The 26,412-nt window shown below is 29.9% G+C and overlaps 2 protein-coding genes across 2 annotated transcripts; one reads left to right on the top strand and one right to left on the bottom strand.

Moving 5' to 3' along the window:
- Positions 1-31: 31 nt before the first annotated feature.
- On the top strand, positions 32-3,455 carry LOC102602779 (protein kinase APK1B, chloroplastic-like). Its single transcript, NM_001287917.1, is given in 6 exon segments — positions 32-347; positions 1,065-1,390; positions 1,685-1,820; positions 1,924-2,066; positions 2,196-2,319; positions 2,737-3,455. Coding segments are annotated over 6 exon segments (1,251 nt in total). The 5' UTR covers positions 32-289; the 3' UTR covers positions 3,201-3,455.
- Positions 3,456-13,903: 10,448 nt separating this feature from the next.
- Positions 13,904-17,103, bottom strand: LOC102577884 (expansin-A3). Its single transcript, XM_006340959.2, has 3 exons — positions 16,859-17,103; positions 16,104-16,422; positions 13,904-14,582 (listed from the first exon to the last, which is right to left on the bottom strand). The coding sequence occupies exons 1-3, from the start codon at positions 17,019-17,021 to the stop codon at positions 14,273-14,275; spliced, it is 792 nt and encodes a 263-aa protein (XP_006341021.1). The 5' UTR covers positions 17,022-17,103; the 3' UTR covers positions 13,904-14,272.
- Between the last annotated feature and the right edge of the window lie 9,309 nt (positions 17,104-26,412).

The following is a 26,412-nucleotide window of genomic DNA, read 5'->3' as shown; positions in this document are numbered from 1 at the left end:
TTTTACCTGTAACTTTCTTTACTTTAATTTTGGTTCAAAAATGATTACAACCCAAGTTCATTTTTCAACTTCCATTGGCTTTCCCTCTACTTTTTCTTTACAACTAACCAAAATTTGCTCTTGGTGAAATAGGTAAAGAGGGAGTTTTTATTTTTTGAGTTCATACTAGATCTAGGTTCACTGACCTTGTGGGGTTTTTGTGTTTGAAGTTTTCATATGCATATTGCAAATGAATTCTTGAAATTGGTTGGGGTTGTAAAGTTGGAATCTTTTTGAGGTTTTTGTTGTGATGGGGATTTGTCTGAGCAATGAAATCAAGGCTGAAACTACAATTTTTACTGGTACAGGTATATTTTCATTTAACTATCTTTCTTTTACAATTTGATTTTGTACCAGTCTGTGTTTTCCTGTGCTGGGGGTTGGTGGGGGTGGGGGTGGGGGGACCAGAAAGACTGAATTATGGATCTTATTTTGTTGTGGCATTAGTATTATTTTTGCTGTGGTGTAAGTGGTACGGGTTCAAGCCGTGGAAACAGTTTTCTTATAGAAATGCAGGTTAAGGATGCGTATAATAGACCCTTGTAGTTTGGCCCTTTCTGGAATTTCGTATTGCAGGAGCTTTAGTGCACCACACTGCACTTTGTTTACCATATTCCTGTTAAAGTTGCAGAGGAGCTTGGGAGAAATAAATAAATAATTAAATGGCAAAGAACAAGGAAGAGAATTCGAAAAGCCAATTGATTTTGGATTTTGCCTCGTGACGAATGGTGTTTTGCTAACTGCAGAGAATGTTTGAAGTGTTGTGCTTCCAACTACACAACTAATGTTATCTGAGGCGGAGCTAGAATTTTGAGTTTGTGAGTTCTGAATTCTAGAAAAGACGCTCCTGATAAATCATTTATACATTTTTAGTGGATTTTTAAGCCTAAATGTTGTTGTCAAGAGTTTCTTTTATGTATATGGAAATTTGTGGGTTGTGATGGTAGTAATATTGGCTTTCGGATGTGCATTCATTTTTTGTTCTTAGTGTCATTTGACTACAACATGTAGATGGATTCTTTCAGGGGTTGGTTCTAGAAATGTCAGTGGAAATGGTACTGAGACTAGTAATTCGAATAGCAAAGTGTCATCAGGCTCTGTACCCCCAACTCCCCGGAGTGAGGGCGAGATCTTGCAGTCATCCAACTTGAGGAGTTTTACTTTCAATGAACTCCGAGCATCCACTAGAAACTTCCGTCCTGACAGTGTACTAGGAGAAGGAGGTTTCGGTTCTGTTTTCAAGGGGTGGGTTGATGAACAAACACTTTTAGCATCAAAGCCTGGCGCTGGCATTGTGATAGCTGTGAAGAAGTTAAACCAAGAAGGTTTGCAAGGGCACCGTGAATGGCTGGTGAGAAAAGTTTTTCCTCTTGGATTTACAACATGGTCTAAGAATTGATTTCTTAGATCACGTTGGCAATCTGCATACGTTGTTGTTAAATCATACGTATTTATTACCGATTTTGCATTGGTCTTAATAGTAAAATTGGGGTAAATAATATGCTCAATAAAGTTGTTATGAGTAGGATTACTTAATTCTCATCTGGTTCACAGGATGAACTTATAACTTTCTAATGAATGCGAGTTAAATTGTGAAAGCAGGGTAGATCAATGTATTTATGTTCTTGAACTTGCGAAATTGCAGGCTGAGATAAATTATCTTGGTCAACTACGTCATCCGAATCTTGTAAGATTGGTTGGTTATTGCTTAGAGGATGATCACAGGCTTCTAGTCTACGAGTTCATGCCTAAGGGTAGCATGGAGAATCATTTATTCAGGAGTAAGCTCTAAGTCTCTCTCGTATGCTACAAGTCGTTTGGTTATTATGTGTCATCTTACTGGCTTGTTAGATCCTATGTAACATAATGTTTTCCTTGAATCAGGAGGTTCATACTTTGAACCACTTTCTTGGAGTCTCCGTATGAAAGTTGCCCTTGGTGCTGCAAGGGGCCTTGCGTTTCTTCACAATGCTGAAACCAGTGTTATATACAGAGACTTCAAGACTGCTAATATCTTGCTTGATTCAGTAAGTATATCTCATGTTGAACGGTCACTTAGCTCTCTTTCGTTCTCTCTTTGAACACGAGCATGTTAATGCTTCTGCTGTTTATCGATGCTGGTTTGGTGCACTCATTTTTATGCTTCACATCTACAGAATTACAACGCCAAGCTTTCTGATTTTGGTTTGGCCAGGGATGGCCCAACCGGTGACAAAAGCCACGTCTCTACAAGGGTTATGGGAACTTACGGATATGCTGCTCCAGAGTATCTATCCACAGGTTTGTCATTCATGCCAACTAGTTCCGCTTTATCTTTTTCCATCTGATGACATTATTTGTATAGCTCCTTTTTGGCGCATAAGATGAATTTCAAGAACTCCCTCTGTTTTTGTTTGTCTGGTTTTGATTTGACACGGAATTTGAAAAAGCAAAGAAGACTTTTGAATCTCGTGGTCTTAAACTAAAGATGTAAAATGTACTAAAATGCCCTTTAATCTTTGTGGTCTTAAACATGTGTGGAAAGTTAGAATTATAGAGTTGCCAAAAAAGGAAAGAGGCATACTTTTTGAAACAGTGTTCGTGAGAACTAGCAGCTAATGATCTAGCTCCGTCTCTAACTATAACTGTATCACTATACTCATCACAACAAACGGCACATCTAGTTTCTGATCTCGATATGTTTCTCTTATTTGTAAGGTCATCTTACTGCCAAGAGTGATGTATACAGCTTCGGAGTTGTTCTCTTGGAAATTCTATCAGGTAAGAAAGCAATAGACAAGAATCGACCAACAGGGGAACACAATCTTGTCGAGTGCTCAAGACCTTACTTGACCAGTAAACGTAGAGTTTTTCGTGTTCTAGATTCTCGACTTGAAGGACAATACTCACTCACTCGTGCCCTTAAGGTAGCCAACGTTGCACTTCAATGCCTAGCCATGGACCCCAAGTCAAGACCAACTATGGATGAGGTAGTAACAGCTCTAGAGCAGCTACAAGAGTCTAAGGATCGCGTGAAAAATGATAAAAACAAGGATCAACAGTTGAATCGACTTAGCAGTCAATCAAGTGGCGAGCTCAACAAGTCATTCAGAAGCAATTCAGAAGAGACTCCGCGTGTTGCCAATTATCCCAGACCTTCAGTTTCCCTTTGCTCTATCTAAAAAGACGGGAATTCACATTCTTGGCGTGCCAGTTGTTAACATCCAATTTTAAGGAACTTCTGGCCTGCAAGTACTACTACAACACGAATAACATATCCAGTGTAGTCCCACAAAATGGGATATGTAAGTGTACCAATATAATCAACATGTATAGTTTTTTTTTTTTTTTGATGTTTACTTTGTCTAATAACTGTTGAAATGAGGCTTGATGAGATGATGTATAATGGATTGCAAGTAAAAATTTTGTTACCTGTATACCTGTTATAAGTTGCTAGTTTAACTTCTATGCACTAATATCGTAAAAGAATGTTTATATGGTCAAGTCACCTAAAGAATAACTAATGATAATTAATGGTTCATAAAAGGTGTAACCAATAAGATGAAAATAGAGAGCAAGCCATGAAAATACATCTAAACTATCGTGCACACTTAAACTATACGAGAGTCCTATCACTCGAACATATTTTTCTGTATTATTTGCCCTTTTCACTCTGACAAAGAAAATTAGTTGAATCATATCATGTGCATACACAAACCTATACTAGGGAAAAAAAAAAAGAAGAACCTCATTCTTTGTTTAGTATTATTTTGATAATAAATAGGAATTTTGTGTATTATTATATACGAGATAAAAAATAGAATAACTAATACCAGTATAACTAATATCTGCATAATTCTTACCAAACAACCCCTTATAATTTGCCTTCATCGTGTGAAACCTTCAGCATATTTTTAGGATCTTAAAATCTTTTGTCAGTCGACTAAAATGACTTGAAGCGTTGATTTGGTCAAATTTATCTAACAATTTATATTATAAAGTTGGTTGAAATAGTCAACAATTTTGCTCCTATGGGACGTGACACTAAATATTATATCCATGATAAGAAATTAAAATTATATTATTATAGTAAATTTTTCTTTGCAAGTGGGATAGTGCCATGAAAATTGCAAAAACTAGAATTTTAGCTTTATGATTTTAAATAATAATAATTGTGTTCTAAAGTTTATATTTTTTTGCATATTTAATGAATTTATTAACATAAATATATTATTTGAGCAAAATTTATTGAGTTCGATTGAATCTGAATGCGGTCTACTAGCTCTTATCCATTTAGTAATGATTTGATTCACATTTGAAAAGAAAGGTAATAAGTTGGATATGAACAGTTCAATAAAAAATTTTATTCAAGAATAAAAAACTAATTTAGATGTATTTTATCTGTTCCATGATGGAATAAGGATTAATACATGTTAAACTATGATTTTGATTAAAAAGAGAGATTCAAGAAATGGTTGATATATTCATATTATATATAACCAAGTTGGATTTGATGTATCGTAACGACTTTATCATTTCTATTTTTTTGTAATTGGATAAAAAAAAATCGTTATTGAATGAGGCCAGGAATGAATCTAAAAAGAAATCGTTATTGATTCTCCCTCCTTTTTTTTTTTTTGAAGAGAGTGATTTTTTCCCGCAAAAATCATAAAAACAAGGACGATTTGATAGATTTAAAATAAAAAAAGAAATTGTAGTATTTGCTAGAAACAACATAATGAAGGTAATATTCAATATAGATTGATCAGAAATCTAACTCAAGTCTAATATGGTACCTATAGGTATATCAAAGATGTATTGAATCGATTCACATATGATATATAATATAGACCAAATATACATATGATATACATTATTATATAGTGATTTACATGTATATACAGAAGAGGAAAAAACAGAAAATGCCACCATTTACAGCTACAAAAACCTATTTTCCCCCTCATTTCCACACATCCTCCGCCTCACCACCACCATAATTATCATAGATTCCGTCATAACCAATACATAACTTTCGTATTCTTAAACACCTACATGAAAACTCACTCTTGCTACCGAAAACAAGAGTGAAATCAATTAGGTGTATTGAAATTTACTTCATCGATATGAAAATATTCCAAAATGATTATAAAATGTATTATTATTATTATTATTATTAATATACTATATATATTTATCGATTATTATTTAATTGAACGACTATACTCAAAAAAATATTCAATTGCACAAAAAAGCCCCCATGAAGTAGGGCCGAAGTGACACTTGGGCCTGGGTGGATCCGTTAACTATTTCAAACTTGGAAAAGATCATCCTATACAATGCATATTTCCCACACAAGCATAGAGGTGTCAAATAGACGGATTGAGTTCAATTTATGTAGAAAAAAATGAGAAGAATTAATAAATGGGTGGAATATTAATCCGTCTAAATTTTTTTTGGATCGAAACGAGCTAAAATGTGGGTCAATAATTTTTTAGTACCTAACTTAATTTTTTTTGTTATGACTATATCAAATAAAAAAAATATTTTATAAATTTCTCATGGATCAATTAGATTACATACCAATCCAATTTTTTATGAGCTAAAATGGATTAAATTGAAACTAACAACGCTAATAAATAAACGAATCAATATCCCGCTCAAACTTAAACAAATTAATATTTAATTAATTTATTTTTTTAAAAAGCCCCATATAAATCAAGTGGACTTTAAAACTAACACATTTCAAACATTTTGTTGATCTTTTAAATGGAATTTAGTGGGTTGATTCTTTGCTGTCTTTCATTAGATTTGGAAAAAATAACTTTATTTAAAAGTGAAAAAAGAAAAAAGAAATTAGTGTTAAAGAAGAAAGAAAAGATGCTCCTTTTTCTTGAAAATATTTGGTGGGGGTGGTAGGAATTAGGATTGTCAATTGTGGAATTGCTTTTGCTCAAAGAATCATATGACAAAAGAGGAAATATATTTAAACCGATCATACATAAATGTGTATTTTAACTTGACTTAGCTGATTTTTTTTTTTTTGATTTTGGATACAAATAAGCAATTAATAAAGTTGAACAAGTAGATGCATATTTCCTATGTGACGTACTATATGGCAATACACGTCCTACATAACATCCTATGTGTTTCATGCCACGTAAAAAAATTTACTTTGTTAAACTTTACACAAATTTAAGTGTTTACCCAAAGTTAAAAGACATAAATGCTATCTAAATTCAATCTATAGGGCATGTTTATATATCATGTTATATTTAAATGTTTGTCATGAAATACGGAGAAATTATTCATTATGATTGATTTTTTTTTTAAAAAAACAAAAAATATAACTTTTTATATTTTGATTAATCTTTTTTATTTTGAATTTTTATAAATCGAGAATCTTTCATTTTTATTTTACAATATTCGTAACGTAACCTTTTACGATTGTAGACTCATGTTTAATTAGTATATAATTTGTAACACACAAGTGTCAATGTTTCTCCTAAATAACGGTTCAACGAACATAATTTATTGCCAAATGATACTCTGAAATTTCTGATCGTAAATTTTGGATCTAATATATGTTTTAAAGATATATTCCTAAAGACCCCAAAAAGAAAATGTGCATTACAAAAAGTTAAAAGGGTATAAATTCATCTTGAATTGCATATATTTGGCTATCAATAATCCTTCGGGGTGGTCCAGTGGTTTGGGCTTAGGACTTCCATGTTGGAGGTCTCAAGTTCGAAATCCCTTGCCAGTAAAAGCAAGAAATTTGCCTTCTGGGTCAAGCTCACTGCACTGGGCTTGCCTTGTGTCGGTTACCTCTCCTATGTGATTTGCGAGCTATTGCATATGAGCAAAGGTTTATCTTCCTATTCATTGCAAGGAAGAATTCATCACCTATAAATAGTGTGGTCTTCCTACCCTCCGGGGTGGCCCAATGGTTTGAGTTTGGGACTTCCATGTTGGAGGTCTCAAGTTCGAAATCCCTTGCCAGTAAAAGCAAGAAATTTGCCTTCTGGGTCAAGCTCACTGCACTGGGCTTGCCTTGTGTCGGTTACCTCTCCTATGTGATTTGCGAGCTATTGCATATGAGCAAAGGTTTTATCCTGTACGCATCCAAAGGATAGCGGCTGCGGGTTTCCCTTGTCATAAAAAAAATAAAAATATTTGGCTATCAATATTTTAGTTAAAGGGTTGACTAAAATATCTTTTAAAACAATAGAGAATTTTTCATTGCCATGAAAAAAGAGCTTGGGATTGTCAAGTGTCAAGTGGTCCTGACTTAGGTATATTTTTTAAGGATGTGTTTGGCAACCGACGAGAGTATGGCAGAGTGGTAAGTACTTTTTTATTCTTAACTGGGCTTCTTGAGTTTGAGTTTCACTAGATACGGATCAAAATTGCCTTTGTTAGGAGTGCTTTACCTCTAATGTGGGACTTTTTGGTGTGAATCTGAATTTAATTGGGCTCCAATATGGAGGGAAATCAGGTGGAAAATAAAAATAAAGATGTGTTTGGCACGGAGGAAAATATTTTTTGAAGAATGATTTCCCGGATAAAAGTAGTAAAAACAAGTACCACAAGTAACGTTTCAAGTTTATTGTCTTTCTGTTCACCCGCTCAATGCTTCAACCCCCACCCTTGACCATTCCACCACCAAGCCACCACACTCCCCTCCCCATCTCATCGCTCCATAATATTTTTCTTGAGTATATATAATTGTTCATGTGATAATATTGTTTTGCAAACTAACCAAATACTAGCAAAAAAAAACAAGAGCCTTATTTGTTTCAAAAAAATATTTTCCTTCATACCAAACACATCCTAAGCGATCGTTTTAATATTTGAAAATTTGCATACCTAATACATATATAAGTTATGAGGACATTAGTGTACTCTATTAGCTTATGCAAAGTAAAAGTAATATAATTATTATCCTATTTAATTAATATTTGTATAATTCTAACCAGCTACCTATCGAATGAATCCTAAGTAATTTCATTTTTAATTCATTCCTTTCTCGTACCGAAAGCTTAAAAAAGATGAGGTATATATTCTTATTTGACTTATCTCTACTTTTTCAACTCTTTGAAGAAAAAAAATAAAAATAGTAGTTATTAAAACCCTAGATTTTCCATTCTTTTTCAATGTGAAAATTGACAAATATCTTTATAGAACCTAAGGCAAAAGGAATTGGCATTGATGCTTTCTATTCTAAGTGTCAATAAAACGCATTTCTACTAGCCTCATATTCCCTATTTTCTATCTTATTCTATACAATTTTATGTTTTTATCATTCCAAATATATATACTATATAGGTCAAAATGGAATATTTACCCTTGATATTTTGTTTTGTCTATACATTTGTGTTGCTTTTGTTCATCCAAATTCCAATCATAGGTAAAAATGGAATATTAGCCGCCCTCCATGGGATAACATTTTTTTTTTTATCTCCTACCACTTTAATTTAGAGATAAAAATATCTTCTATTGGTTTGCAATGTAAAGATTAACTTTTGACGATAAATCCAATGCATACTTGTATTAAATTTCAAAACTCTTTACGACTTCATCACTTTAATCTCTAAAAGCGACTTTGAGTCTCCTAAGTGATCTTTCATATCAAATTAGGTCTCTAAAAGCGGCTTTGAGTCTCCTAAGTGATCTTTCATATCAAATTAGGTGCTTACCCTTAGATAAGTTTGGTAAAGTCTAAACATTCTGTGTTTGTTGTACTTTTTTGGTTTTTCATATGTTGTCGATATCTGCTTTAATTTGGGCTTAATACTATGATTTGTCCCAGAAAGTTCTACATTAGGTGGTAACATGACTACATTCCCAATGATCAAGTTCGAGACTCCTGATTAAGGACGAGTGTTCGTATCACCACCACAACCTTCCGTGGCAACATGTTGTGTTTTAATCCTTTCAAACAAAAGTTTAAATAGAATATCATTCTTGGGAATAAAATGCCAAGATGAATGTTATATAGTGTGGAATGGAACCAAAAAAAAATAAATTGGTACCAATTTGAGACGTGAGAATTATGAAAATTTTGCTTACCCCAAAATTACATTTTCACCCTATGATATTATATAGTTTGTTGATTATTTTTCTTTTTGATTGTTGGGGGAATTTTCACTAGGGAATATGTGCAATTTCTAATTGATAAACTTGAAAGATAAGAAAATTGGAATAAGTTCACATGTTATCAATGTCCATTAACTATTAGTTACAAAATTAAATATCAAAATTACCCTTTACTTTACTATCAACATGTCCATTCACCTTTATCTCTACTATATACTATATATATAACTAAATATATAAAAGATCACCATTAATATATGTCGTAATATCAAGTATGCTATCTTAATAAGTTGTGTGATGAAAAAATATATCTTAATTAACAAGTTGAGTATGTAATTGAGATATAATTAAGATAGACTAAATTAAAATGAATATCATATCAGACCCGACATAGACATATAATTAGAATTTCATCAAAAAAAAAGCACAGCTAGATAAGTGTACTGATTCTTAAGTGGTCCATAAAATGAATGTGGTCACCTCTAGAATGTGATTAATCACAAACAAAATAGTACAACATGCATGTTGGAAAAACTATGAACATGGGCTCTAAAATTATTCTAACTAAATGTATGATTGTAGTTCAATGAAATCACAAGTACTTAGCCCTACAATGGGTCCAAGATTCAATGCAATGTGTGGTTTCATGTATTATAAGAAAATACTATTAGAAACCAATGTTTTTTCTATTGTGAATTAATGAGAAATTTATTTTATAGAACATGATCTTTTCACGCATTTTTCATCTAACTAGTTCACTGAAAAAATACATGGTGATAAACAAATTCTCAACTGAAATATATAATGGGGAAATTCCTAATTTTTTTTATATGAGAACATTACTATGTTTTGTTTTCTCGCCGATTCAATCAAAATATCAATGGGAGTAGCCTCCGAACATTTTTAGGTGGGAGAATAGTGATTTCTTAGTAGTGAAACAAAGAATTAGCGGCAGACGTAATTTTACCACTAAACAATAAAAATTTCATGCTGATCTCATTTAGCTGTGGATTAACGATGAATTATAAGAAAATTCAATTAGCTAAGAGATTTTTAGCGATCAATTAGTTAGGAATTACCGATAAATTTCATATTTACTAATTGTGATCTTGATATAGAGTCCGAAGTCAAAAGGGCAAAAAAAATTGTCAAAAATTCCAAAAGGGCACATCAATTTTTTTTTAACCAAAAGGGAAAAATCACTCCTGACAAATTGACGCCGTTGCTCCTTTAAAAAACATAAAAATCGCTGCCCCAACAGCGATTTTGTTTTTCAAAAAAAATTAAATCGTTGCTATGGCAGCGTCAATTTTCTGTCAGAAATTATTTTTAAAAAATGGAAATCGCTCCACGTGTAGCGATTTTAGTTTAAAATGTTTTTTTAATAATCGCTGCCAAGGCAGCAATTTCAGTAGAAAAAAATTTCCCAATTGAGTTACTTTATAATTTTTATTGTATACTTTTTTGATTGCTAGCAGCAATTTGAAAATAATAATAAAAATTCTTACTGAAATCACTGCCTTAGCAGCGATTATTAAAAAAGTAATAATTTTTTAAAACTAAAATCACTACATGTAGAGCGATTTCCCATTATTTTTTTAAGCAGTCCTCGCCTCAGGAATTTTTAATAAAAAAAATTAATACTTTTTTAAGAAAACGGCTGCTATAGTAGCTATTTCTATTTTTTTTTAAATAATTTTTTTTTAAAAATTAAATTTTTTTTTGAGAAAAACGCTGCAGGGGCAGCGTTGTTAAAAAAAATTCACAAAATCGTTGCCACAGCAGTGATTTTAAAGAAAAAAGGAATTTTTTTTTTGGACGAAATCGCTGCCCCAGCAGCGATTTTTATGTTTTTTAAAAGAGTAATGGTGTCAATTTTGTCAGAGCGATTTTACCCTTTTGGTTAAAAAAAAATTGATGTGCCCTTTTAGAATCTTTGACAATTTTTTTACCCTTTTCGCTTCGGACTCACCTTTATGGGATGAACCATCAATCATATAAAGTACCCACATGTTGAGTTTTTGCTTTGTGCCTCATGAGAAGACTATATGAGGCTAAGACTTTAAAAAAGAAGAAGTAATTGTTGTATTAATTATCAATAAAGTCGTTATTAAATTAAGCTAAGCTAGCTAACACAACTTGCTAAAGTCTAATTAACAAGTCACAACATATCCACTAGAGCTCTAACATATATACCTAATTAATTAGCTCATAATATAAAATTTTAAATGTAAGTTCTAAGACCATGAGAGGCTCGAAAAACATTGCATATGTAGGCTATATAATGTAAATAAATATATTACTGCTTGAAAATATTATATTTGCAAAAATCTTATAGAAAATATATTAATTTAGAATTGTGTATGATTCTTTTTATATTTTTTTTAATCACACTCTAAAAGTTAACAACGACAGGAACTTTCACAAATAGCCAATGTAACAAATTTAATTATGTTCTATAGCTATAGTTTGCAAATTTACGGGTTGTAGCTACAGTTTAAGCTATCTCGTTTGTATAATTTGCGAATTTGTATAATTCGCAGGTTTATATAATTCGCGAGTACATTTGTATAATTCAGTTATTTTTGTATAAACTCGAAATAACGAATTTATACAATTACAAACATCAGAAGTGTAAATAGTTATACAAATTATATTATACAAATTATTATTACAAATTCCGAATTATACAAACGTGCGAATTATACAAAACTAAAAAAGCTGAGCCGCATAATTATAGCTAAAAGTAGGTCGCAAATTGTAATTAAGGCAAACTATAGCTATGTTAACTAATTAACTAGTATATGTTTGCTTATACACATAATTTTCCCTTTCTAGTATTCACAGACAATTACTGTCGAGGATAAAATAAAAAACAAATAATTAATTTTATTTTAAAATAAAAAATCATGTAAGACAACTAATTTAAAGATTACATAAAATAATTTAAGACAAAAACTATGCAAGTTGCAACAGAGTCATCATATAAGTATATCAGTCAATAAATACCAAAAATAATGATACAAAAACATTAATATCAGTATTTAAAATGGCTGCGTGAAATAGGTTAAGTCAGCGTCAATATTTTTATCAAGAGATCTTAAAATATATAAAAAAAAGTTACTACACCCACAAATTAAAAACGATTCAACATTTACCATATATATTTATGAAAAAATAATTTTATTCATCAAAGAAACCTTTAGACCTACCTAACTTCGGAGGAAAGTCATAATCAAATTAATTAAACACAGCAAAAAGACAGAGCTGAACAGTACAACAAAAGTTCTACATAAATCAGAACATCACCCCACTCTCATTAATTTTAATACTTAATTTATATTCATTGTTCAATTATTATTGCTTTAAAAGTTTTAAAATTAAAAAATATATATTCATTTTTGGTAAAAAGATGGTTACTTATTCATTGTATCACTTTTATGTCTTTGACCAAATATTAAATTCAGTGAAAAAAAGCAATAATGCTCTTACTGTCAAATATTTTGCCATATTTGTGACAAAAATGATTTTTTAAGTAATCAGTCACATTATCTATTACTTAGTTTTGAGTAAATTGAATCATATCAACATAGGCTAATGTAGTTTATAAGTTACTAAATAAGATTCATATTTTCGTCCCAAACACTATATTTTATTTTATTTTCATTTGGTGTTGGTATTCACTAGAGCTCGACTAATTTGGAATCGTACTGAGTAGGGCTCCATTTAGAGAGAAACGCTCCCTAAAATATTATGAGAAGTTTATTTTATTAAATAAATTTTATTAATTATGATTTAAAAATTTAAATTTAACTATTACTTCCTCTGTTTGAATTTATTTTTAGTTCATATAAAAAAACTCTTTCTTGTTTGATAATTTTTGACATGTTTAAGGCCGTAATTGTAAAGTGGAAAAATTACCTAAATCTCTATCCCTTCTCGGATACATTCGTGAGCTATGTATCCGCAGGTTTCCTAATGTATCTTAGATCCTATAAATTTAAGGGATTTTTGTAATTTGGGAAAGAATTAAAATAGGATGTAATTAACTCTTAACACTAAAAAATTTATGTAATTTTTACAATTTTTATTTACTCTCTTAAATTTCATGTCAAGTCAAAATAAAACAAATAAATTAAGACGAAGAAAGTAAGAGTAATGCATTTATCCAATGATAAAGATAGTATTAAAAAATCTCTTAAATTACTAGGATAAACAAGTAAAAAAATAATAATCTATTTTTAATATATTGGTATAATGAAACGAATGGAGTGTATATCTATAAGAAAAAAAGAAACTATTTTCTATATAGGTGGGTGATGAAGTATTTGATTTCTGAAACAATTATTGCTTCATTATTTTTAACTTATACATTAAGTTAGATTTAAAATGTATTTTTAATCATGATATCTAAACTAGACTCATCATATGAATTATCCAAAGTTGCATCCATCTTATATTGTCCCCACTTAAAATGTTCTTTTATTTTATTTTTGATTTTTCACTTGATCACTGATATCCACATTAAATTACGATTAAATTTAAAAAGTCTTACACTAATAGTGAAAAGCTTCCTAACAAAGATGACTCCATATCTAAGAAGACTCAAACCCGAAACATCTACTGAACGTGTGGTGTGTGTTAGATTCACACATTAGTGAGTGATAGGATTATTTGACCCTTAGACAATTAAATTTTGAAAAGCAAGCCAGCCACATGAAACAATAGAGCATATCAGAAATGAACTTAGCTTAAAAAAGCAAAATCTTATTAATAAAAACATAAAAAGTACTATATTATATATATTACTTATATCTTTGGTATTCATTCATAGGAAATACATGATGTTCATTGCACATCACTCACTACTAATAGAGCTGCGGGCTACATGCTTTTTCCCTTTTAAATATTTTTTTTGGGTGCTTTTGCAACCTCTTCAGCCCACTTCATAACACCAAATATTAAAAAAAAAACAATTCCCAATAAAGTTGATAATAAAAGATACTAATTCCCCTTAGACTTCAATACTTTCTCAGTAAAAAAGAGAAACAATTAAAGTCCAGGAAAAATCTTGTTTGTGGTATATAGCTTGTAGTGTAAGTAATAAGTAATTCTGTTTTTCGGGTCGGGTCGGGTCAGTGGAAATGGGTTTATGGATCTAAACCCGGAAATTCTTGCCTTCAAAAGTTTGTCCAAACTGCCAATTAGATGGTGCCACGTTGACATTAGTGACACTACGATGATCACTAGCTTTAACCCGAATAGAAAGGGCTTGACCCACTAGAGGTGAATTAGTTTGCCAATTTTGCCCCCAATTACGACTCATTGCTATCCATTGTGTGTTTGTTCCTTTAATTAACACCTTCTGTATGTCCCCTGCACCCGCAACGTTTGTTACCAGTAACAAATTGAAGTAACGGAAACCGTTTATTGTGAATCGAATCCCTCCTTGTTTTCTGCATGGTACTCTGCGAAGAATAATTTAATCGAGCTAGTAAATATCGAATAAATAGAGTAGACGGATCGGTTATGGATGGTGGGGGCCCAACAAGGGCGTGGGATAATGTGAGCCATGTTTCGAATTACTGAATTTGAAGCAAAAAGGAACAAATCCCAATTTTTTGTTTGGTCACATTTTATAGGAATGAAACATTTCCATTGTTACCCTCAAAGTCACCTCAAAATTGCAACTTTAACATTCCCTTATACACATGGTACGAAAACGCGTCAATACTATTTCCAATTATATTTCTATATTAAAATATAAATTATATAAATTTTGTTATTTTGTTTATAAACATAAAATGAGTTAAAACGACACGTATTTTAAACAAGAATGGGACCAACCCCTAATTCAAATAATTATTATAGTGACAATGAAACTAGCTTTAAAATGTTGAGAGATATGGTGGCAAGTTATAGCAAACCTATAATTTTTGTCGGTGTCCCAAATGGAAACCATGTTTTTGCAATTTATTTAAATAATGATATTAAAAAAAAAATCGATTTAAATTTTTCATTTTAAACTAAGCACACACAAACTTCAAAAATCTTTAAACAGATAGAAACATACAAAGGAGTAAAAATACTCATATTATTTTCTTATTAATACTTTTGAAGAATATATTTTCATATTTACAAATAATTAAACTTTAACTTTTCTATTTTATGACTAATTGTAAGCCTTTATAGTCGCTCAATTCAAAAACCCGAAATATTAGTATAATTATGCAATTATCATATGACAAAATTAAAAATTTCTTTCTTAAATTTCATATCAAATAAAGCACGTTTTGAAAGTCCAATACACTCATTCATAGTAAGTACTTTATTTTAATTAATGTGTTTTATTTTTCTTTTAAAAGATTACTTATTTATTTTAATAACTCTTTGTCTTCAACTTTATACTAAAGAGAACACCAGATCAAAAGATATTTTTGATATATAAAATACTTTTAAATTTGCGATAACAAAAGAGAATTTTTTTTTTCTTCTTAAATACAATAAATAAGGCTAGCATTAAATTACGGTATGGTCCAAAATTGTAAAAAACCAGTTGCAATTTTCTGCCCACAAAACAAAATCTAATTAATTGACAGATTTTCTCTGCATATCAAATCTTTTCCCATACCCGCCTTCAAAATGTCAAAAATACCCCTAAATGTTTTTTTTACTCCGTTCTAATTTATGTGATACTTTTCATTTTTTGAGAGTCAAACTGTTTAACTTTGATCGAAAATTTGCATGTAGAATCTTCAAATAATTAATATCAAAATGTTAAAAAAGGATTTATGAAAAATTTACGATCAAAGATACAATTATTTGAATCTCAAAATCAAAAAAATGACACATAAATGGAACAAAGAAGTAGCATGTATGCAAAAAGGACCACAACACATATTGGTGCAAACCAGAAAAAAACAGTTAGGCGAAACTTCCCGAAAATATAAACGGTAAGCAAAAATGGAAATGCGTATCGGAAAACTCACCGGCGGTAAGTAACAGGGACAATTCCGGCACGGTACAGTCCGATTTTGAGGAACATAGGCATGGCGAGATCGAAATGAGGACGAGGAGGGTTGCACCACCCGCCGTCATCGTTTGGTAAAGCGAAGTTCGGCGGGCAAAAATTTGTCGCCGTCACGAAAATGGATGGATTACCAGGAAGACACCATTTGCCATCGTTATCACACTTTAATTCAAAGCAGGCTCCGCAGCTTAGTCCATTGTTGAATAGCACTGTGCTTAGCGCTGCATTATTCACTCCGTAACCTTGGCTGTATAGATTGCCATATCCACAAGCTCCACCTACAAATTCAAACAAAATTCAAAAAATTTCGCCCAAATTTGAAAAACAAAAAAACAAATGAGTGATTCAGGGAGCCAGATTTTTAATTTTATGAGTTTTAAATCTATGAACGAGGCTATGAAAACACATCTTGCCATTACATTTCGGAAAATTTCGAAATTCAACTCGAAGAAAAGTTGTATTTTCACTCTAATTATTCACAACAATTCAAAAACAACTCCTGTAAGTATTCATGACTAAACACAATTTCGATTTTTCAAATATAGCTTTTCGCTTCAAATACTATAAGCTACTGTTTTCATGGCCAAACACGATTATAACTGAGTTCTAAATCTAATATTTATATATAATTAGCGAACTTCTCAACATGAAATATGTTATTTGAGTAAAAGCTACTGGATTCAAGCTCCGCAATTGAGAAAGAGTAGTAGTTACCCATAGTTCCAGATGCGTCAGACCCACCGTAGAACGTAGCGTGGGCGCTTTGCCATGGTCCTCCGGTGTAAACGCCGGGGATTCTGGCATTGACGGCAGTGAGAAAACAGAGAAGAATAGTAGTAGTAATGTAGAGCATCATAGTGGCAGCCATTTTCCTCATACTCGCTCGCTTACTGCTCAGTGTGAAGAGAGAGAAAGTAGAGAGAGAAATGGAAAATGGGATTTTGGAGGTGAATGAAGAGCGGGAGGAAGGTGAAGGGGTACTTATTGAGAAGGAAAGTCACAAGGGCAGGACATGTAATTAATGCTCTCTTTTATTTTTATTTTTATTTTTATTTTTAACTTTTTGGTAATTTAGTTATACTATTTTTTTACTACGGAAAAAAGATAAATATACTCTCGAACTATCGTAAATGGTATGCAGATACCCTCCGTCATACTCTTGGGACATTAGTGCCCCTGTCGTCTAAAAACTAGAGCATATATACCCTTTATACTAACGGACATACACGTGTCATAATCTTATCTACTGATCCGACATTTATTAAATATCAGATCGACGGATAAGATTGTGCCACGTGTCCCTATTTAGTCTTAAATATATCCCTGAACTATCGTAAATGGTATGCAGATACCCTCCGTCATACTCTTGGGACATTAGTGCCCCTGTCGTCTAAAAACTAGAGCATATATACCCTTTATACTAACGGACATACACGTGTCATAAATCTTATCTACTGATCCGACATTTTATTAAATATCAGATCGACGGATAAGATTGTGCCACGTGTCCCTATTTAGTCTTCCGTTAAAGTAAAGGGCTTATATGCCCTAATTTTTGGATAGCAGGGGCATCAATGTCCCAAAAATATGACGAAAGGCATCTGCATACCATTTACGATAGTTCAGGGATATATTTATAAACTAGAGCATATATACCCTTTATACTAATGGACATACACGTGTCATAATCTTATCTACTGATCCGACATTTATTAAATTCTTGTTGCTTTTAATCATATTGCTCAATTTTGAACAAGTTGCTTAGGATATTTTGATACGATAATATCAGAAGTAGAGTTAGAATTTTAGAATAATGATCTTATTTTTATCAGTAAAATTTAATGAATTCAATTGAATTTATATTTTGATGTGCCCCTCGATAATAAATCATGCAATGACAACTATACCAAATACTAGCAACTTGCTATCATAATTCATAAAATTAACTATCTTTACGTTTCTACCTTAAGTTTTTGATCACTCAACGATATTAGTAGTTGAAGTCCAATAATTTTACCTATTACCGTGATAATATAGAAATTAAATCCAATTTCTTTCTACAAAACAATTTGAGGCGGACATAAATTATCGAACCAAATCAAGATTTATCATATCGTATCAAAATTTGAAAGATTAGTATTAGATATCTACATTTAATTCATCATTACTTTCACTGAATTATTGAAACTAAATTTTGAAATATCGAAGGTCCATCCCTTTTTGAAATACTTGTTGTCTCTAAACCAAAAAGGACGATCGGGTGATACGTATCTTTTTTTTAAAAAAAATGGTGAAACGAAACCAAATAAAATAAAATTTTAAACCATGGTTGGAACTTGGAATGCATTAAGCAATCTTTTATTACAATTTCCATGCAAATTAATCTACAAAATTTCTAATATTCTTTATGGTAATAGAATAGTGTTATTTTGAATAGTAATAACAATTTCCAAAATATCATGTGAGTGAGTGATTCCCATTCAATTACTGTTAGCTGTATGAGCAAGCTATGTTTTAGTTTTTTTTTTAAAATAATGATCAATATTATATATATACTGATTTATGTTTTTTTTTTTTAAAAAAGGTAGGCTAACAAAATTTCTAAATTTAAAATAGTTTTAATTTATAAAATTTGATGAATAGTTAGTTGCTAGATGTTTTGCTATAAATAGAAGATCATAATTCAACTGACCTAGTTATGAATTATACCAATCTTTTTTGCAAGCAAATATATGAAAGTATATAATAAAAAATAACTCATAATTAAAAATATAATGAATTCAATAGTAAAAAAACTAAAAATTCGAGAATATCGGATCCACCTCTTTCATAATAATTCACTCTATCTTCTCTAAATTTTACATTCGATTACATTAATATAAAATGAAATAATCATATATGGTGTGCCATTATTACAAACATATATCACTTTATTATTATTTTTGCAGTCCTAATTTGTACGATACTGTTTAACTATATACATAAAGTTTTTAAAAAAACTTTTTGAGATTTATGATGTAAAGCAAAACCTTAGACATTTATATGATTATAAGTTTTTTAATTAAAAATAAAAAATAAATATTAAAATTAAATTACTTTTAATTATAAAAAAGTTTGGGCATGAATATTAACTAGAATGTCTTTTTATTTCAATTTGTGCTACATTTTTTAAAATTTTGTTTTGGCTATAAATTTCAGTCATTTTCCTCAACATAATGAACATGTAATGGTATATATAATGATAAGAATCTAAAAGGTCGAATTAGTTAAATTTAGATTATAGATTCATCTCTTCGTTATAATACGCTTATCTTCTCTAAATTTTGAATATTTCTATATATATATATATACCAAATTAAATACATATATATCACTTAATTAAAATATCTTTTATTTTAATTTATAACTTTTTATAGATAAAATTTGATTTCCCCAAGAAATATTTTCCCCCACTCTATTATAGGTCTGAGAGATTCGACACTGCATGATAGACGTAAATTTGGATGCAAGTGGAGATTTCACTCTTGTAAATATAAAAATTAAAGTGTTGGAAAATATTTTTAAATTTTTTAAATTTATTAACTATTTTACTATATTATCAACTAAAAATTTACACATACATACAAACTTACACCTCATAAACATCATCTCATATTAAATAAAACGTCTCACGTTACCTCCATCGTAATATATACGTACTATGAAATATATCCAACAATTCGAATATCAATTCTATGTATATTGAGTCATGAATATAACTGAAACCATGTGCTTTTTTTTTTATGTTTCCTATCACATAAAATAACCACAAAATGGATAGGAAAAAAACAAAGTTTTCCATTCGAACTACGATATAAGTCATACGTTTTAAAAATGCATTGTCACCCACGTATTTTTTTAGTTAAAATTTTGAAATTTTGGATAAGAAGATTTAGAGGTTAAGAATTAAAATAGAAGTAATTAAATAGATAGTTATGTCTAATATAAGTTTTTATCAGTATTGTTTTTAATATTCTCACTAACTTGTTCTTCGATTTAATTAGTATTTTCTTAGCTTCAATTATTAGTATTATTGAAAAAAGAGCATAACACCACTTAGGCATGTCGATTGAAGCAAAATGGTACTTTTCACTCAGAATTAAAGAGTTCGGGTTCAAACTCTGAAAATGAAGTTTTCTTTCAAAGGAAGCACTTCCATAATGGATTTTCATATATAAGGCGATTCTGAATTAATCAAATTAATGAATTTTAAACATCGAGTAATGGAGGAAAAACTTAACTACTTTAATAAGTTATTTGAGAGATCAATTTTGTGTTTTTACATGAAGTTTCCTTGGATCAAACCTTTTTTTTTATTTTAAAAAAGTATTACTAAAGCCTAAATTCTAATGGTCACAACTTAAATAGATAAACTCAATTAACTTTAAAGAGTGGATATACTATAATGAATATTTCTTTCTGCTTCAATTTGTTTGTCTTACTTTTCTTTTTAATTTGATTTCTTTAGAAAAAGAATTTTTCTTTCCCTTTCTACTAATGATATGTTTACGACCACAAGCAAAACTCTTAAATAATATCAGACAAATAAATTGAAACGGAAAGAGTGTATAATATTTGTGACATCTAAGAAGGAACAAGAGTGTATATACGTGTATATGGTATAGAAGGACCGTGATATATAGTAAGTATAGAAGAAAAGGCAAATATACAAACATGTGAATCGAAAAATAATTCAGTTTGGTTAGCTTCTACTTACATCTACAAAAAACAACCACCCATGTGCATTCACTTATTGCCCCTATATTATTATTTTTTTGACGTAATTCAGGGTGACTCAATAAAATTAGAGATTTAAATTTCGAGTGGGGTCAATTTGGGTCAATGGTTTAATGCAACTTAGTATAGTCGCAAATAATGTTGCTAATTAATTATGTGTAACTATAATGCGGTATTTTCACGTCTATTAGCATAAGTACACTTCTCTAATCATGGTTTTGTTAATTAATACTCCACTATACATAGTATTTACTTAAAAAAGAAGGTAGATTTTTTTTTCTTGCATCAACTCCATATATTTACTTTTAAGGAAGCTACAATAATATCTTTCTTGTAATTATTAAATTTTTCATTATTCTATCCAACACAATAATTATTAACTTATTTCTCAAAAACTATTATTCCACTATATAGAAGCGTTTAATTAAAAACACACGTTCCTCGACATGCCTTCTGAAAATTCAATACTCTTTTGGATTTTTAAAAAACTCTTTCTTTTTACTTGTGATATATTTAAAAATTGTTAAATTTTTTTTATAAATTATAGTAATTAACAATTTAAAATATTTAAAAAATATAAATTAATTTTACGTAGCGGCCCATGACCAACCAAATCTAGGAAATCTGCCAGATCATCATAAAATTATTAAAACAAAATATTTTACACCAACCCAAAAATCTTATAAGAAGCTCATGTATGGCAATACACGTGAATTTATCACCAAGCTAACCCCACCTTAGTTACCTACCAACCATTTATGACTATCAACTGCAAATTCTACATTTTTAGGTCGTTACGAGAATTTTAATAGGTCAGTTGATTAGCATTGAATCGTAACCTTATTCAGAATATTGATTTAACTTTTAAGTTCTTAAGTTTTAACACTCCAGACGTTATACTTTTATGATTATAAATTCAGAATTTGATGTTTATTTGGATAAAAGTTACTTATAATCACTTTGCAATTGCATAAATATTTTTTACGGAAAAGGATAAATATACTTCTGAACTATCATAAATGGTATGCAGATACCTTCCGTCATACTTTTGGAACATTGTTGCCCCTACCGTCAAAAACTTAGAGCATATATACCATTTATACTAACAGACATACACGTGTCATAATCTTATCTGTCGATCCGATATTTCATAAATATCGGATCGACGGATAAGATCGTGCCACGTGTTCCTATTTAGTGTTCCATTAGAGTGAAGGACATATATGCTCTAATTTTTGGACGGCTGGGGCACCAAAAGTATGACGGATAGTATCTGCATACCATTTATGATAGTTCGAGAATATATTTATCTTTTTTCCCTATTTTTTATATTGTTCGTGCATGAAACTTAAATTCTTTATCTATATCTTACCCCACCCCCTACGCCCACCCCATAAACCCAGCCCAATCCTAGTGTGCATGTACACGTGTAGACATGTGAACTATATACCAACCATTTTAGCTGACCAAGAATTAATTAGCCGTAGTGTCAGCTGAATTTATGGTGGCTCGCTGAGAACACCCACCTTGTTCACATTCTAGATTGGGGCGGATTTAGAAGGTCGAATATAAATTTACGTGAATTCAGTAATTTTTATTTAGATAAAATATGTATTTTTTTGTCCTAATTTATGTAGTGCTTTTTATTTTTTGAGAATCAACAATTTATGTTAGATTGGGAATTTACGCATGGAACTTTAAAAAAAAATTTAAAGGGAAAAAGGATAAATATACCCCTGAACTATCGTAAATGGTATGCAGATATCCTCCGTCATACTTTTGGGACATTGGTGTCCATGCCGTCCAAAAACTAGGGCATATATGCCCTTCACTTTAACAGAAGACTAAATAGGGACACGTGACACAATTTTATCCATTGACTTGATATTTAATAAATGTCAGATCGGTAGATTAGATTATGATACGTGTATGTCTGTCAGTATAAAAGGGTATATATGCTCTAGTTTTTGGACGGTAGGGGCACCAATGTCCCAAAAGTATACCATCTACGATAGTTCATGGGTATATTTGTCCTTTTTCTCTTTTTTAAATGAAATTTATATATTTATAAATTACGTAAAAAGTACTATAAGTTACAATAATTGACAATTCAAATTATTTAAAAGATGTATGAAAAATTTACAATCAAAGATATATTTGTATGAATCTCAAAATACGAAAAGTGAAACATAAATTGAGACGGAAAGAGTATAATTTATTAAATATTTGACAATTAATGTAGGTATTATTGTAATAGTAAATTTAAATATTATAAAAAAATAAATTAAAAATTAAATTGGAATTCGTATCGAAAAATCAGATTCTAATTATAGAAAGTGCGAAACTCGTCATGTATGCCTTCAACTACCTTATAGACTTATCCACAAAAAAATAACAATAATACAATACGGATTTTATATATACACACACTTTTAAGAAGAGAATAAAAAGTCATGTAAAATTGCGGATCGTTTGGTAGCTAATTAGGGTTATGTGTATATATTAATGTAGGAATTAATTATAAGAAAATTTATATATTATTTTGTATAACTATTAGTAATGTATAATTTTGTTATTTTTATATTGTTTATTTCACTTTTTATTCTAAGTATAAAACAATACATAAAATTTCTTATAGCTTATACATGTATTTGTTATGTGTGGTTTTAAATTGCAAATTAAACACCATATTAATTTTTATACATAAATAACTTACCTCTTAACTAACTATCAAATATGATACCCACTGCGTCTCAATCCAGAAGTGCCGAAGAGTCACATCTTGAGATTTTAAAGCAATTTTTATTAAATCAATTTCATTCTTAAGATTCAGATTGAGACTTCTGATTAATGACGAAGAAATAGAAATAACATCATCTAAAGTCATTCTTTTTCTCAATTATCTTAATTATTAACTTTAACATTGTATTAGTCAATACTTCCCAATAAAATACTAGAAGGAATAAGTGGTCAACCATCTGGATTAGTGACGAAAAGTCTCATCTTGAGATTAAAACATTTCTTATTAAAAATGATTTTATTCTACCGTTCGAATTGAGATCATCTCTGATTAACGATAAAGAAATAGAAATAATATTATTGGAAGTCATTTTTTTCTCGATTATTTTGATTATTATCTGTAACATTGTATTGGTTTATACTTCCCAATAAAATATTTTCAAAAAATTAGATCTTTATATGGAGATAATATTATTGTTATTTTTTTGAAAAAAAGTAGTTCTATCATACTAAATACACCTCTAGGGTCCTGGTTGCACATTTACCATTATTTGAAAACTACAAATTTAAACCACAAATATTCAAAATTCAAACGTTGAAAAAACTAAAAAATTATTAACTACTCAACCAACCACATTGTTGGTCATTACACACATTTGCAACAACAATAATAATGCTTCCTCACATTTATGCTTAACTTTTCACTTATTTAAAGGTATTAAAAAATAGAAAACTTAAATATTGCTTAAAATTTTCTTTTTTGGATAAAAGGGTGGGGGCACTTCTTCATTATAAACCGGCCTTTATGAAAATTGCATTTTCCTATTATAAAGTCGACTGATTTGTTATTTTATGTATTGTATCGATTGAATTAATAAAATAAAACTTGTTATTATATGTATAATTTTGTTAACAATATGATATTTGGGACGTAGTATTACAATTGAATGATCGATCGTAGATTTATCATGTATATATTGATACCAGATATCGATAGAAAATTTGAGATGCAAGCTAGCATGTAAACAACTTAATTATATTATATGATACGTATACTCAAATTTCTTCATAGAAAAGTATCTTGCATGCTACTCTAGTTCTATAATTGAAATAGATATAACATGAACATGGTTACATTGCATTACAATATGTATACTTTTTCGACCACAACACTTGATTCTCCAACAACAAGAAGTCTTCTTTTGTCTGTATTAATGAGTGACTGAGTTAAGAATTTATTATAAAGACGATAGATTAAATAAGAAAATTTTAGAAATAACAAATATAATTGAAATAATAAGGCTCTATAGATATAGTTTGGATAATTGCATTTTATAGCTATAGTTTTGTTTATTATGGAGACTGCGATTTGTATATTTCTACCCGTTTGTATATTTAATTTCTATGGCGAATACACAAATTGAGCAAGTATGTATAAATTATGTATTTATACATTTAGGAATTTTTCAAAACTCCGTTTGTATATTTCGCTTGTCAATTCTGGATTTATACAATCAGGAACCGAATTATACAAATTATGGATTCATATAAATCAGACGAATTATACAAATTAGGCGAATAACGAAAATTGAAAAAATTGTAACCGTGAATTATAATTTTCTTAAACTGTAGGTCAGTAGCTATAGTACCTAATATGCTAAATGTTTGCTATTCTCCATAATTTCCCCTAAATTGAATGTACAATTTGGGTTATAAATTTAGTAGAATTGAGTAATTTTAACCTAAGATTGACTTATTTTAAGAAATATATTTGATATACATAAATTATTAATTATAAATTTAATAATATAAATTTCGAATTCATGAACTTCAAAAATCATAAATTAGACGAGGTGATTCAATAAAAAAAAAGGTAGAATATTAGAGTTGAGATTCTTTTATAACAATAATATATTTAGTGTAATTCAACCAAGAGAGTCAGAGGAAAATAGTGTATAGTGTGTACACAACTTTATTCATATCTTATGAAGACAAAGAACTTGTTTTCAATAGACCATCGGCTCAATTAAACAAAGTAAAGCTTTAAAAATCAATATTTTTGATCTTGCATTAATCTTACATATCGTAATAATGTGATAAAAATAATAAAGAATCTTATCTAACTTGGTTCTTGATTTAAAAGAAATAGAAGAAAATTAAAGAAAAAAAAGCGAATTTAGAGAAATCTGTTCATAACATGGGCAGATTTTCAACTTGTCGATTATCAGCTACACGAAAATTGATTAAACATATATATAAAGAAAAACAGGACAATCATTGAGAAAAAAAATATTAATCTAAAAAAAACACATTCCTTAAAGAACATGTTTTATTAATTTAGTGTGTATATATAATTAATTAAGATTAATGTGTTAACTAAGCAAAGGACTGAAAGTCCACTTGTTTCATTCGCAAGATTAAGGAATGCTAATAATTTTCTCTCTTTTATATTAATAAAAAAAAATTGGAGGGCAGAGGAAAGGGACAAGATGATAATATATCTCAGATGACAAGCACCCTCTATCTCTAACCTTAAAGTCGTAGATTCGAGTTATCAAAACGAAAAATTCAAGGCGAGATGAAAAAAAAGGTTGAAAAAAAGATCACACACAAATTGAGAAATGATCCAAATTGGAATTGAGGAAGGGTTTATAAAGTGAGGAACTGAACCGTTACCAACAAGATGAAAGTTCAAATAACCAACCAACTGAGCTGTTAAAATTATTTATCTAAGGTCGGGGGTGTTTGTTGGT

The sequence above is a fragment of the Solanum tuberosum genome, unplaced genomic scaffold (assembly GCF_000226075.1).
Source record: "Solanum tuberosum cultivar DM 1-3 516 R44 unplaced genomic scaffold, SolTub_3.0 scf00021, whole genome shotgun sequence".
Lineage (NCBI taxonomy): Eukaryota > Viridiplantae > Streptophyta > Magnoliopsida > Solanales > Solanaceae > Solanum > Solanum tuberosum.
Note: the sequence above shows the minus strand (reverse complement) of the source record. Positions and strands in the feature narration are given on the sequence as shown.

Excerpts from the sequence above, each read along its gene's own strand:
- LOC102577884 (XM_006340959.2), bottom strand. The coding sequence starts at position 17,021 with ATGAGGAAAATGGCTGCCACTATGATGCTCTACATTACTACTACTATT. Across the intron at positions 16,423-16,858 it reads TGACGCATCTGGAACTATGG|GTGGAGCTTGTGGATATGGC; the intron begins GTAACTACTACT and ends TTGAATTTGTAG. Across the intron at positions 14,583-16,103 it reads GTCCCTGTTACTTACCGCCG|AGTACCATGCAGAAAACAAG; the intron begins GTGAGTTTTCCG and ends TATTCTTCGCAG.